The 15,142-nt window shown below is 45.9% G+C and overlaps 1 protein-coding gene across 2 annotated transcripts in view; it reads left to right on the top strand.

Annotated features, from left to right (window-relative positions):
- The first annotated feature begins 14,398 nt into the window (after positions 1–14,398).
- The window catches only part of usp14 (ubiquitin specific peptidase 14 (tRNA-guanine transglycosylase)), a 54,265-nt gene continuing 53,521 nt past the window's right edge, over positions 14,399–15,142 (top strand). Inside the window, exon 1 of one of the 2 annotated variants that reach the window (XM_078540615.1) lies at positions 14,399–14,508. In XM_078540615.1, coding sequence (XP_078396741.1) covers positions 14,493–14,508 — 16 coding nt within the window. In that variant the 5' untranslated portion in view covers positions 14,399–14,492. The remainder of the gene's footprint in view (positions 14,509–15,142) is intronic. The other variant, XM_078540616.1, reaches the window with a different exon arrangement.

The raw sequence follows: 15,142 nt of genomic DNA, 5'->3' as shown, positions 1-15,142 counted from the left end.
AACTATTTACAATTTATATAAATGACTTGGGTGAAGGGATTGAAGAGATGGTTGCCAAATTTGCTGATGACACATAGATGGGTAAAAAAGTAAATTGTGAAGAGGACATGAGGCTACAAATAGATATAGATAGGTCAAGTGAGTGGACAAAGATCTGGCAAATGGAGTATAATGTGGGAAAATGTGAAATTGTCCATTTTGTCAGGAAGTATAAAAGAGAAGCATATTATCTAAATGGTGAGACATTGCAGAGCTCTGAGGTGAGAGGGATCTGGGTGTCCTAGTGCATGAATTACAAAACTCTAGTATGCAAGTACAGCAAGTAATTAGGAAAGCTAATAGAATGTTATTATCTATTACGAGGGGAATTGAATACAAAAGTAGGGAGGTTATGGTCCATTTGTACAGGGCACTAGTGAGTCCACATTTGGAGCACTGTGTACAGTATTGGTCATCTTATTTAAGGAAGGATGTAAATGTGTTGGAAGCAGTTCAGAAAAGGTTTACCAGACTAATACCCTGAATGGGTGGGTTGTGTTATGAGGAAAGGTTGGACAGACGAGGCTTGTATCCGCTGGAGTTTAGAAGAGTAAGAGGTGACTTGATTGAATCATATAAGATCCTGAGGGGTCTTGACAGTATGGGTGTGGAGAGGATGTTTCCTTTTGTGGAAGAATCTAGAATTATGGGTCACTTTTTAAAATAAGGGGTCGCCCATTTAAAACAGAGATGAGGTGAAATGTTTTCACTCAGAGGGTCATGAGTCTTTGGAACTCTCTTCCTAAAAAGGTGGTGGAAGCAGAGGCTTTGAATATTTTTAAGGCAGAAGTGGATAGATTCTTGGTAAGCAAGGGGGCGATAGGTTATCGGCGGTAGGTGGGATGCAGATTTCAGGTTACTATCAGATCAGCCATGATCTTATTAAATGGTGGAGCAGGCTTGAGGGGTTGACTGGCCTACTCCTGCTCGTTCTTTGTATGTACCTTACTTTCCTCCTTTAAGACACTTCTTAAAACCTAACTGTTTGAGCAAGCTTTTTATCATCTGCCTTAAAAGCTCCTAGGCTAGAATTTTAAGTTTGTGGGTCAGGCACGTGCTCGACGTGACCAAACGTAAAATATCGTCAAATGACGTTGACCGTGCTTCCTGACATCATTGCGCACACGCTCAATTTCGCAGTCGCTGGGCGTGTGCAAAAATTGGATCCACGCCCACTGGTATTTAAAGACGCAATTAAGGCCACTAACAAGCCAAAAGACAGCAATGTTAGGTTGCCTGTGTGATTTTTAGCTTTTAGTGATTTATCACACAGGCAAAACGGGTGGGCAGAAATCACGTTTTTATCACTTCCTCATCCACGGGTGGGATAAAAGGCCCCTGGAGCAGCAGCACTTTCTCTGTCATTGCCAGTCCTTTGCTGTGAAAGTACAAAGTATCCCAGAGTTTTTTCACATCTCATTTGATTGTCAAGTCTGTCTTTCAGCATCTCAGGTCCTCATTTTCCCTGGGAGGTTCCCCTGAGTATTACAGCACACAGTACTCCTTCATTTTCAAGGCACTGGTTCTCTGCAGCCCATCTAATGCGGATAGTGTATCCCGCTGATGCAACCTCCTCTGAAGAGGAAGAGAGGGGTAGGAGGGAGAGGAGGCCAGGTGAGCGCAGGCAGCGTCCCAGGGACAGACCTTTAAGAGGAGAGGCACGGGCTCAGTTGGTGCAGGGCCAGCAGGGATGCCAAGGTGGGAGGCCAAGGGTGAAGACGCCACTACCCAGCATCTAGAGTGTTCAGGCAGTGCTCCAACTACCTCCAGATGTCCGAGGTCCAGTGCCGCAGGAGACCCCACCTCTCCAGGGACACAGTGACAGCAATATATCACATGATAGGTCTGGAAATCACCTCCAACTGCGTGGGTGGACACCCCATGCCTATAGCTTTGAAGGTCACAGTGGCCCTCAACTTCCATGCCTCCGGTCCTTTTCAGGGCTCAGTGGGGGATTTATGCGGCGTTTCTCAATCAGCTGCACACAGTTGTGTCAAGCTCATGACTGATGCTATCTTTAGACACGTCCGCACTTTCATTCACTTCTGGACAGACGAGGCGAGCCAGGTGGAGAGAGCACAAGGCTTTGCTGCGATGGTTGGGTTCCTTGATGGCACTCATGTGGCCATCAAGGCGCCAGCAGATGAGCTGGGAGCTTTCATAAACAGAAAGGGGTTGCCGGCGGCTCCTGCAGATGGTGCATCTGCGGGAGGAAGGCAAAAGATCAGAACAGTCAATCATCATAGTCATTTTCTGTTCTGATGATGCTACCTTCAAAAACAGTTCCTCTGACATGTCCTCTTTCTTCCTTAACCGAGGTTTTCCACCCACGGTCATTGACAGGGCCCTCAACCGTGTCCGGCCCATCTCCCGTGCATCCGCGCTCACGCCTTCTCCTCCCTCCCAGAAACATGAAAGGGTCCCCCTTGTCCTCACTTATCACCCCACCAGCCTCCGCATTCAAAGGATCATCCTCCGCCATTTCCGCCAACTCCAGCATGATGCCACCACCAAACATATCTTCCCTTCACCCCCCACTGGCGGCATTCCGTAGGGATCATTCCCTCCAGGACACCCTGGTCCACTCTTCCATCACCCCCTACTCCTCAACCCCCACCTATGGCACCTCCCCATGCATACGCAAAAGATGCAACACCTGCCCCTTCACTTCCTCTCTCCTCACCATCCAAGGGCCCAAACACTCCTTTCAAGTGAAGCAGCATTTCACTTGCATTTCCCCCAACTTAGTCTACTGCATTCGTTGCTCCCAATGCGGTCTCCTCTACATTGGAGAGACCAAATGCAAACTGGGCGACCGCTTTGCAGAACACCTGCGGTTGGTCCGCAAGAATGATCCAAACCTCCCTGTCGCTTGCCATTTTAACACTCCACCCTGCTCTCTTGCCCACATGTCTGTCCTTGGCTTGCTGCATTGTTCCAGTGAAGCTCAACGCAAACTGGAGGAACAGCACCTCATCTTCCGACTAGGCACTTTACAGCCTTCCGAACTGAATATTGAATTCAACAACTTTAGATCTTGAACTCCCTCCTCCATCCCCACCCCCTTTCCGTTTCTTCCCCCTCCCTTTTGTTTTTTCCAATAATTTATATAGATTTTTCTTTTCCCACTTATTTCCATTATTTTTAAATTTATATCTTTTATGCCCTGTTAGTCTTATTTCACCCCACCCCCACTAGAGCTGTACCTTGTGTGTCCTGCCATCCATTCTTAATTAGCACATTCTCTTAGATAATATCACCACCTTCAACACCTCTTTATTCTTTTGTCTGTGACATCTTTTGATTATCTGCTCCTCTGCTCCTATCACAGCTTGCTTGTCCCTACAACCACCACCACCCCCCCAACCCCCACCTTAAACCAGCTTATATTTCACCCCTCTCCTAATTTTACTCAGTTCTGTTGAAGGGTCATGAGGACTCAAAACGTCAACTTTATTCTTCTCCGCCGATGCTGCCAGACCTGCTGAGTTTTTCCAGATAATTCTGTTTTTGTTTTGGATTTCCAGCATCCGCAGTTTTTTTGTTTTTATCATAGTCATTATGCATGGTAGGGGGTCTGAGGAGACAGTGGAGACACGCTGTATGGTGCCATCTGCATTGGAGCTTCAATGGGCTCTCTGACTACTACACTTCAGTTCCTGATGAGAGGAGCCAGTTTTGTTTCCAGTAGCCACCGTACGTGTATCTGTCACCTGTACTCTTGCCTTCATCCGAGACCCCCGCCTCGCCACAACCAGAGGAGCGAGCTGGCCGGTGGCATTTGTTACAACTGGGATGGGAGGAGTGCGCGAATTATCAGGCCCCACTACTCCGCAGGCTGTACTATTAATTTAAATGTTTAAAATGGCCAATTGTGCACTTATACCTCTCGTACCCAGAAGAAAACAGCCTCTGACCAGGCTTCTTTCAAACACTCAGAATGATTCATTTATTTTAAAACAAAACTTCTTTTAACAAGTTGCAAGTACTGGTTAACACACAATTGTAATTGGGAAGTATAACTATCTCTCACTTCCTAGAGAATTCTTCCAGCACACACGCACAGACATACACACAAACAAATCACAAACAGATAGATTCTCTCTGCAGAGATGGGCTTTGGGGGATGGACATTATAAAGTAAAGGATAAAGTCCGCAGTGCCTCGATGCTGTCAACCTAGAGTTCTCTCGTGTGCAGATGGTCCACTGGTCCCGGTAGATGCCTGCAAGTTCCCACCAACTGGTTCAGTTTCGCAGGTCCAAATGCAGACTGGTTACACTCAGATGAGGGTTCTCTAGCTACAGATTGATAGCCACACTCAATTTTAAGCAAGGTAGAGACAGGGAACCTTCCTTTCTCAGCTTATTCTCCAACAAAACTGCTTCCAAAACAAGCAGGTTCACAACTTAAGTTTTTTCCCTCTCTCCCATGTGATTTCCAGGAAGTTATCAACCTTCCTTTTCAGTTTTTCTTTCTCCATCGATTAAACTGACTGCAGTTTAAAACAACCAACCAGTTCTTCCTCAAGTACCATAAAGGTCAGGTGATTTCTTGGAAGAGGCCTGCTTGCTGACAGTTCCAAGGTGAACTTATGAACTTTTTAAAAAAAACCCAGGTTAACATCCAAATGTCCGGATCTGGCCATGTCCTGCCATTTTGTAAAAGAAAAATTTGGTCTTGAGAGAAATGATTCTAACACATGCCAGCTCCAGTGCATCGCTTTTGTGCTTCGTGAGGATGCACAGATTTGGCACTCCTCCACCCATTCTGCAGCACTCCGTAGCGTTATGACTGCTCTTCTCCTGACAGGGGAAAAATAGAAAGCCTCGTTATTGCTACGTCTCCCTGAAGGTTCTTTCCTGGTTTCCCTTCCCACCCCGTCCACCTGGGCATTAGGCAGGCCATGTCACTGTAGCACATCGTGCCCTGCTATACACTGAGGCCAGTCGTGCTGATATCCCAGCCTTGGCAGGGCAGATTTCAGTGCCAGTTGGCATACACACTCTTAAGACCCCTGAACGTTCCAAGCAACGGGCACCTGACTAAAGTTCTCCGCATAGGTCCATGCCATCTCTGCACTTACCCTTGCTGACCACAGAAAATCGTTGAACCTTTTGCGGCCTGAAGACACGTGCGGCAAACCACGTCATTCCCACTGAGCTGGGAAGCGATCTCTGTCCAGGCCTTCTTGGTCAGGTGGGACGGCCTTCTCTTGCTGTGCCTGGGCATTAAGATACACCATCTGATACTGACGTCCTCAACTAGCACTCCCAAACACTCATCTGAGAAATGAGGGACAGAGTGCCCAACTGACTTGCGCTCCTGCCTTCCATGACCAGCAGGTGCTGAGGCCATGACTGCTCACCAGGACCCTTCTAGGATCGCTTCAAAACAGCTCCCTCATCATCGCCCACAACTCCTGGCAGCCTTCAGGTTGCTGCCTCTTCAGCTTTTGAACATCCCACTGGGTCCCATTGGACCTGGTGCCCGATGCATTCCCAACCCCATGCACGGAAAAACCAACTGGCAGTCACATTTCAACGCTGGGTGGGCCTTAATTGACCTCCCAGCATAATATCACATTCACAGTACGATCTCAGCCAAGAGGGGATTTTACATCCACTTCCAGCCACGCCAACTTTGGGCACACCCCAAGAGTAAAATGCAGGCCCTAATCTGGTTCGGTGTCATACTTTGTTTTATAATTCTCCTGTGAAATACCTTGTGACCTTTCATTGCATTAAAGGTGCTAAGAAATATAAGTTGTTATATCCTTTTTATAATATGACGATCACAACAGCATGCTGTACTGTAAGTGTGGTCTAACCAAGGTTCCATACTGGTTTAGCATATCTTCCCTACGTTTTAATTCTAGAAGGACGAAGAGGTATTGTTTACCAAAGTCACAGTCACATAGTATGTTGTTTGTGACTTTGTTCAAGGCCGTTTTGGTACTTTGGTTGGGGGAAAAAACCAGGTTGGATGGATTTAAAAATAGAATTGCAAGAAAAATGAGCTCAGATTTGAGAAACAACATGCGCAAGATCTTTGGGAAGAAAAGGGATGTTGGGGTTGGGGCAGTGGTCTGTAAGGACATTGGGGTCAAGGTGCGTGTCCAATATTGCAGTTAACTTTGTGTTTCACACCAACCAATATGACTAAAATTGTGGTAAGGTCCCATAACATATTGGAGATACAAGTAAACATAGCCCTCCAAACGTGAGCTCTGTTGACAATTATAAGGTTTGGCCATCCAATTCCACCACTCTCTTTAAGCCTTAAAGCTACATTACAACATTCCAGCACCTCTCAGAAATACTTAGTGCACATGCAACAGCAAAATTATGACATTAAATGTTTTATTGCTACCATAGATGTTCACAATTGGTGGGTATTCCTGGATAAGGACAATTTCTGCTTTCTATTAATTCTGCAGCTTGTTATCCTTGGTATTATGGTTTGACAAGTAAGAAAGACCTGAAAGTTAAAATGGAAATTGAATGCAATTAAAATGTTGGCTTTGGCCAGGTAATAATGGGCTGAATTTTGCCCCCATTGGGGGCGAAGTTGAAGGGTGGGTGCGCACAGGCGCGGTTCCGAGATCGGCGCTCCTGATTGGGGGCGCAGCGCCATTTTACATGGGATGGCCAATTAAGGCCCGCCCGGTGTGACATCTGCACAGAAGTGTTGTGCGCTTCCTGTGCAGAGTGGGGTGGGAATCCCAAATTCGAAAGTGCGCTCTTTCGCGCATGTGCACAAAAGAGCACACTCATCTCCCTGAGGCTATGTGCAGCCTCAGGGAGATCGGCTCTAAATGTTAAAAACCTAAAAGTAGAAAAATAAAATTTCTCTAACATGTCCCCTCATGTGACAATGAGTTGGGACATGTCCATAATTTTTACAAAAACTTTATTAAAATTTTTTAAAACCTACATGAAACCTCATCCTGCCCGTGGATGAGGTTTCATAATTTTTCTAATTTGCGCCAAGGCTCCTGGCCTGCCTGCCAACCTTAAGGTTGGACGGGCAGGTCCTTTAATTACTTAATTAACTCTGTCAATGGCCTCAATTGGCTTTTGACAGGTCAGCGGACGCACAGCTGATTTTGCTGCGCCCCCGTCTACCTGCAAATTTAAATGGGGCGCGGTGACGTCGGGAGTTCCGCCTAACGTCACCGCGCATCATTTTACATATTGGCGAGCGGGCCCTGCCCCCGCTCACCGACGCATAAAATCCTGCTCAATGTTTGCAGAACCACAGAAAGGGAGCTTTTCACAAGCTCTGAGGCCAACATGTATAAGTAGGTAGATGGGGAGAATAGCCAACATGATATTGGGCTAAATTAAAGTAGTGAGACATAAAGGAATTGAATCCATCACTGCAGTGAGGTGGGGAACATGTGAGAAAGGGATCTTAATTGTTGGACTATTGCCAGGGTTGCCTAAGTTCTATAGAGTGTGAAAAGAGAATGGTTCTTTCTATCATAGTATTTCAGAGAGATTAGGAATTGAAGGCCATTAGAGATGGACATAGACACTAATGGCTGGAATATTTGGAAGACAACAGACAGATAGTACTAGTCAGTATGTGGGCATGGTGCCAGTGATTGTTACGTCAGCTAATGAGATGAAATATCCTCACTGACTAACTGTACATAGTATATGCTTTTTTTTATTATTCATTCAAGGGATGACTTTGCTGGCTAGGCCAGCATTTATTGCCCATCCCTAATTGCCCTTGAGAAGGTGGTGGTGAGCTGCCTTTTTGAATCGCTGCAGACCATGTGGTGTAGGTACACCCACAGTGTTATTAGAAAAGGAGTTCCAGGATTTAGACCCAGCGGCAGTGAAGGAACTGCGATATATTTCCAAGTCGGGATGGTGAGTGGCCTGGAGGGGAACCATCAGGTGGTGGTGTTTCCATGTATCTGCTGCCCTTGTCCTTCTAGATGGTAGTGATCATGGGTTTGGAAAGTACTAAGGAGCCCTGGTGAGTTTCTGCAGTGCGTCAAGTAGATGGTACATACTACTGCCACTGTGGTGGAGGCAGTGAATGTTTGTGGATGGGGTGCCAATCAAGCAGACTGCTTTGTCCTGGATGGTGTCAAGCTTCTTGCATGTTGTTGGAGCTGTACTCATCCAGGCAAGGGGAGAGTATTCCATCACATTCCTGACTTGTGCCTTGTAGATTGTGGACAGGCTTTGGGGAGTCAGGAGGTGGGTTACTCGTCGCAGGATTCCTAGCCTCTGACCTACTCTCATAGCCACAGTATTTATATGGCTAGTCCAGTTCAGTTTCTGGTCAATGGTAACTCCCAGGAAGTTGATAGTTGGGGATTCAGCGATGGTGAGCCATTGAATGTCAAGGGACAATGGTTAGATTCTCTCTTGTTGGAGATGTTCAATGCCTGCCACTTGTGTGGCACAAATGTTACTTGCCACTTTGTCAGCCCAAGCCTGGATATTGTCCTGCTTTTGCTGCACTTGGACATGGACTGCTTCAGTATCTGAGGAGCTGCAAATAGTGCTGAACATTGTGTAATCATCAGCGAACATCCCCACTTCTGACCTTACGATAGAAGGAAGGTCATTGATGAAGCAGCTGAAGATGGTTGGGCCTAGGACACTACCCTGAGTAACTCCTGCAGTCATGTCCTGGAACTGAGATAATTGATCTCCAACAATCGTAACCATCTAGGTATGACTCCAACCAGCGGAGCGTTTTCCCTGATTCCCATTGACTCCAGTTTTGCTAGGGCCCGTTGATGCCACACTCGGTCAAATGTTGCCTTGATGTCAAGGGCAGTCACTTTCACCTCACCTCAGGAGAACAGCATTTTTGTCCAAGTTTCTACCAAGGCTGCAATGAAGTCAGGAGCTGAGTGGCACTGGCAGAACCCAAACTGAGCATCAGTGAGCAGGTTATTACTAAGCAAGTGCCACTTGATCGCACTTTTGATGACATCTTACATCACTTTACTGATGATCGCGAGTAGGCTGATGTGGCGGTAATTGGCCGGGTTGGATTTGTCATGCTTTTTGTGTACAGAACGTACCTGGGCAACTTTGCACATAGCTGGGTAGTTGCTAGTGTTGTAGCTGTACTGAAACAGTTTGGCTAGGAGCACGGCAAGTCTTCAGTGCTATTGCCGAAATATTATCAGGGTCCATAGTATTTGCAGTATCCAGTGCCCTCAGCTATTTCTTGATATTATGTGGAATGAATTGAATTAGTTAAAAACTGACATCTGCGATGCTGAGGAACTCCAGAAGCCAAGATGGATCATCCACTAGGCACACCTGGCTGAAGATTGTTGCAGATGCTTCAGCCTTATATTTTGCACTGATGTGCTGGGCTCCCCCATCACTGAGGATGGGGATATTTGTGGAGCCTCCTCCTCCAGTGAGGTATTTAATTGTCCGCAAGCATGACCCAGACCTCCCAGTCACTTGCTATTTCAACACTCCACCCTGCTCTCATGCCCACATGTCCGTCCTTGGCCTGCTGCAATGTTCCAGTGAAGCTCAACGCAAACTGGAGGAACAGCACCTCATCTTCCGACTAGGCACTTTACAGCCTTCTGGACTGAATATTGAGTTCAACAATTTTAGATCATGAGCTCTCTCCTCCATCCCCACCCCCTTTCCGATCCCCCTTTTTTCCAATAATTTATATAGATTTTTCTTTTCCCACCTATTTCCATTATTTTTAAATGTATTTCCATCCATTGTTTTATCTCTACCTTTTAGCCTATTTCGATCCCTTCCCCCCACCCCACCCCCACTAGGGCTATCTGTACCTTGCTCGTCCTGCTTTCTACCCTTAATGTCACCTATCAGCACATTTCTTAGCTAATATCACCACCGTCAACACCTCTTTGTCATTTTGTCTATGACATCTTTTGGCAATCTCCACCTATCGCTGGCCCTCTATCCAGCTCTACTTGTCCCACCCCTCCTTAAACCAGCTTATATTTCATCTCTCTTCTATTTTACGTTAGTTCTGTTGAAGAGTCATACGGACTCAAAACGTTAACTGTGTTCCTCTCCGCAGATGCTGTCAGATCTGCTGAGTTTTTCCAGGTATTTTTATTTTTGTTTTGGATTTCCAGCATCCGCAGTTTTTTGCTTTTATCTTAGTCCTGTGTTCCAGCTTCACCAGAATGACACCTCATTTTTAAGAATGCCTGGTGCTGCTCCTGTCATGCCTTCCTGCACTCTTCATTGAACCAGGGTGATCTCCTGGTTTGGTGGTAATAGTAGAGTGGGGGATGTGCCGGGCCATGAGGTTACAGTTTGTGGTTGAGTACAATTCTGCTGCTGCTGATGGCCCACAACACATCATGGTTGCCCAGTCTTGAGCTGCTAGATCTGTTCAAATTCTATCCCATTTAGCACGGTGGTAGTGCCACTCAACACAATGGAGGGTATCCTCAATGTGAAGATAGGACTTAGTCTCCACAAGGATTGTGCAGTGGTCATTCCTACTGATACTGCCATTGGACAGATGCATCAGCAGCTGGCAGGTTGGTGAGGATGAGATCAAGTATGTTTTTCCCTCTTGTTGGTTTCCTCACCACGTGCCGCAGACCCAGTCTAGCAGCTATGTCCTCTAGAACTCAGCCAGCTCGGTCTGTAATTGTCCTACCGAACCACACCTGGTGATGGACATTGAAGGCCCCCACCCAGGGTACATTCTGTGCTCTTTCCACCCACAGTGCTTCCTCCAAATGGTGTTCAACATGGAGGAGTTTTGCTTCATCAGCTGAGGGGGAATGGTACATGGTAATCAGCAGGAGGTTTCCTTGCCTATGTTTGGCCTAATGCCATGAGACTTCATGGGGTCTGGAGTCAATGTTGAGAACTCCCAGGGCAACTTCATTTATCCTGCATACCACTGTGCTGCCACCTCTGCTGGCTGTGTCCTGCTGGTGAGATAGGACATACCCAGGGATGGTGATGTCTGAGACATTATCTGTAAGGTATGATTCCATGACCATGACTATATTAGGCTGTTGCTTGACTAATCTGTGGGACAGCTCTCCCAATTTTGGCACGAGATGTTAATAAGGAGGACTTTGCAGGGTGGAAACAGCTAAGTTTGCCATTGGCCTTTCCGGTGCCTAAGTCAATGCCAGTTTCGTTCCTTTTAGACCTTTTGCAGTTTGATACAACTGAGTGGCTTATTAGGCCATTTCAGAGGGCAAGTAAGAGTCAACCACATTGCTGTGGATCTGGAGTCACATGTACGCCAGACCAGGTAAGGATGGCAAATTTCCTTCCCTAAAGGGCATTGTAAACCTCTTTTCCCTCTCCACATTTGACCACAACAGATTTTTTAAAAAACTGATATACCCCCCAATTCCATATTTAACTGTTCATGTGCTATGACCATGAAAGTCATGATCAGACAGGTTTTCTTGTTTTTTTTTAAAAGGATAGCTTTATTGTACTTAACACGGTCTCAGAAAAATAATAAAAATGCTGACTTTCACACACACATACACATACATACACACATACTTGGAAGTTTACACACACACATAGATTACAGACTGGGGAGAATAGATTAAGTAATTTAGAGTCCAGTAGAATTAAAGGGGTATACAGCTCTTGAAGGTTGCTGACTTGGCTGGTTTCAGGCTGAATTCGGTGGTCCAGCTGCTTTTGGCATTGATGCGATTTAAAGTTGTAATCAGATGATTTATCAGTCCTTCTGGACATACCAGCGCTGAGTTGAGTTCTTTTTAAAATCTCTGTCTGTGACACCTGGATAGTCAAAATCAACAGACAGGATTCAAACCTGGCAAGTTGAATGTAGATAGAAGGAACTCACTCAGGGTCTCCCACAGTTTCTCTCTCCACAGATGCTGCCAGACCTGCTGAGTCTCTCCAGCATTTTCTGTTTTTGTTTCACTCAGGGTCTTGTTCCTTCAGCATCTCAGTTGCTTGTCCTGTTCTGCAGAGAAATCAGATGCTTTAAAAACACAAAGGGTTGTCTTGTTACATGGCCTTCTTTCCAACTGCCCAGTGACCCAAATATGGTCATGGCTAGTGTATTCCAGTTACCTTGATTAGATCATGTCTGGGAATTCTTCTCTCAACCACGGTCCCATTGTCCAAGTCATTATGTTGTATGGTTTGTCTCCACCCAGTTGATTGTCTGGACACTTAGCTAATGAGGTAGGAGATGGCCCCGTTCATCTTTTTCAATGTAATTGTTCCCAGAGCAGCTTTGCAGACAGGCTGTCTCCCATCTCAATGATTTTTGACTGTGATCCCAAGTCAGTAGAATGTCGCTTTAGTCTTTTTTAAAAAAAAATCAATTAGGGCTTTCCAGCCAGTAAATTCAAAAATCATTTCTTTGATATAAAGCATGGTTTCAAAACAGAATAAAGAAATTTTTCATCTCAGTCCATCCCCTTAGACTGTGCCCCATATTTTAGATTTTCCAACAAGCAAAAACAACCTTGTTGTCTATCCTTCCAAGCCCCTTCAGAATCTGGTATGTTTCAATGAGATCACCTCTCACTCTTCTGAATCGAGAGAATATAGGCCCAATTTACTCGGCCTCTCATCAAATGACAACCCTCCCAGAAGGAAGAAACAGTAAAACTTGGAAATTCCTGGTACTGGTCCAAACTGGGCTTGTGTACCTTGAAATGGAACTCCAGATTGGACCAGTACCAGTCATTTCCAAGTTTTACTTGAGCTCTTGTTCCAACTGTACTGCCTCCAATGCAAATATATCCTTCCTTAAATATGGAGACCAAAATTGCACACAGGTGTGCAATTCCAAGTGTGGTCTCACCTAAGCTCTGCACAATTGTAGCTAGATTTGTTTATTCCTGTATCCCCTTGAAATTAAAGTCAACATGCCATTTTCTGGATTATGTTGCTGAGGGACAGCATGTAGATGGGGAATAAATGGAGCTGGGCCTGGTGTATCTAGGGCAATGGCAGAGATAACAATGCAGGAAAAGAAGCCATTGCAGGTGATTCTCTTGCTACGATTAAATACACAAGAATGGAAAACAGAAAATGCTGGAAAAACTCAGTAGGTCTGACAGCATCTGAGGAGAGAAAAACAGAGTTGACATTTCAAGTCCATATGACCCTTCTTCAGAACTACAGAGAAGTAAAAATGTGATGAAATTTATACTGTTTAAGGTGGATGGAGGTGAAGCTGGATAGAAGGCCAGTGATAGGTGGTGACCAAGGAGAGATTGACAAAGATGTCATGAACAAAGGACAAAGGGAGTGTTAATGCTAGTGGTAAGGCTAAAAGAGGTGATGATAGTGGCAAAGGTAAGAAAGCAGAATGTGATAATAGCAGAATAGGGGTAAGCACTCTGAAAAGAACAATATGAACAAGTAACATATGGCTCTTGTGGGATTGGGGTGGGGGAAAAAGGATCGAAAATGGGATAAAAAAGGGATGAAGATGGAGGATAGAGTTCATGGTCTGAAGTTGTTGAACCCAATGTTAAGACCAGAAGGCTGTGAAGTGCCTAATTGGAAGATGAGGTGCTGTTCCTCCAGTTGGTGTTGGGCTTCACTAGAACATTGCAGCAGGCCAAGGACGGACATGTGGGCATGAGAGCAGGACGGTGTGTTGAAATGGCAAGCGACCGAAAGGTCTGGGTCATGCTTGTGGACAGACCAAAGGTGTTCCACAAAGCGGTCACCCAGTCTGCATTTGTTCTTTCCAATGTAGAGGAGACCACATTGGGAGCAGCAAATGCAGTGGACCAAATTGAAGGAGGTGCAAGTGAAGTGTTGCTGCACTAGATGCTGTCAGATCTGCTGAGTTTTTCCAGCATTTTCTGTTTTTCTTTCAGATTTCCAGCATCTGCAGTATTTTGCTTTTATCTTAGATAAGAATGGAACCAGCCAAGGGTAATTTTACTAAGCTGGACAACAGAGATCGTCTTTGGAGGAGGATGGTGTGGTCAAAACCAGAGCAAAGTTCGAGAAGGATGAATTAGGGATAGTCAGTCATTTGGATTGTCGTCCGTGCTTTTGGTGAGGGCTGCTGCATTGATGTGGAAGGGACCACGCTGGGCGTTTGAGAGACAGTCCATCCTTTAGGACAATTCGATCAATACTGGAACCAGAAAAAGGTGCAGGCTGTGTGGAGACAGCGGCCAGTGAGGTTGAATGAGATGAAGGTTTTAGCAGGAAGTTTTATTTGTTTCGCTGCCCAGTTTAATAGCCTAATTCCCGGTGTTTATTTGCACCAACCCGAAGGGCCAAAGAGAAAACTCCATCTGCCAGCGGAGGGTCAGGCGCTGCAAATAGAGCACCGATATCATCAGGCTGAGCAGTGGCTGTCAGAGCGAGGGCGCGCGCAGGCGCAGTGCCGCGCGGGGCGGGAGTGGCGTGGGGGGCAGGGTTTGAATGAGGCCGAGGCCAAGCTCGAGCTTATTCGGATCGCAAGAGCAGCGGCAAGATGCCGGTCTTCACAGGTAGGCCCGGTCCACTCCTCTTGCATTGCTTCATCCAAGTCGGGCCATTAATGCGCTCTGGGTTTCGGGATCCCCGCGCTGGCCTGACCAGTGTAATGGCGCTTTGTTCACCGTCAGTGTGCAGGCCTTGTGCGAACTGGAGGCGGTGGCTGAGCTGAAATGAATTGTTGGGTTTTTTCCCCCTCGTCCGGGCCCGCGTCTGAATCAGCTGGTTTAACGCGTTTATTTTCTGGAGATTAATGTGGGAAATGTTTCCTTTTTCTCCTCCGGGTATGTTTTTTGTTCGGAGCTGAGCAGCTGTGATTGTCGTTTGCAGAAAAGCTGCCACGATGATTGTGCAGAAAGCTTGGGTAGCGGCCGCTGCTACTACTGCCCCCTTCGGCTCTTCAAGCCTCACTCGTAAACGTATTTTTCAGAAGGACTCCTGTTTTATGCCTAAACTGTTTGGTTCAATGTTTCATTCATATGTTAATTAAAACCCATTTTATAGTTTAGTGAAGCATAGTAACTGAATTATTTTTAATTTCACAGTCTAGATGATCAGTGGAAAGATTTTATGCCTGCTATTCTCTTTAGTAAAATGTTCTGGTGTAGCACAGTTATTTTGTCTGGAGAGAAATATGCACATTGCAGA

Source organism: Cetorhinus maximus, chromosome 4 (assembly GCF_964194155.1).
Source record: "Cetorhinus maximus chromosome 4, sCetMax3.hap1.1, whole genome shotgun sequence".
Taxonomy (NCBI): domain Eukaryota; kingdom Metazoa; phylum Chordata; class Chondrichthyes; order Lamniformes; family Cetorhinidae; genus Cetorhinus; species Cetorhinus maximus.
The sequence above is the reverse complement of the archived record's forward strand: the minus strand, read 5'-3'. Positions and strand labels throughout refer to the sequence as shown.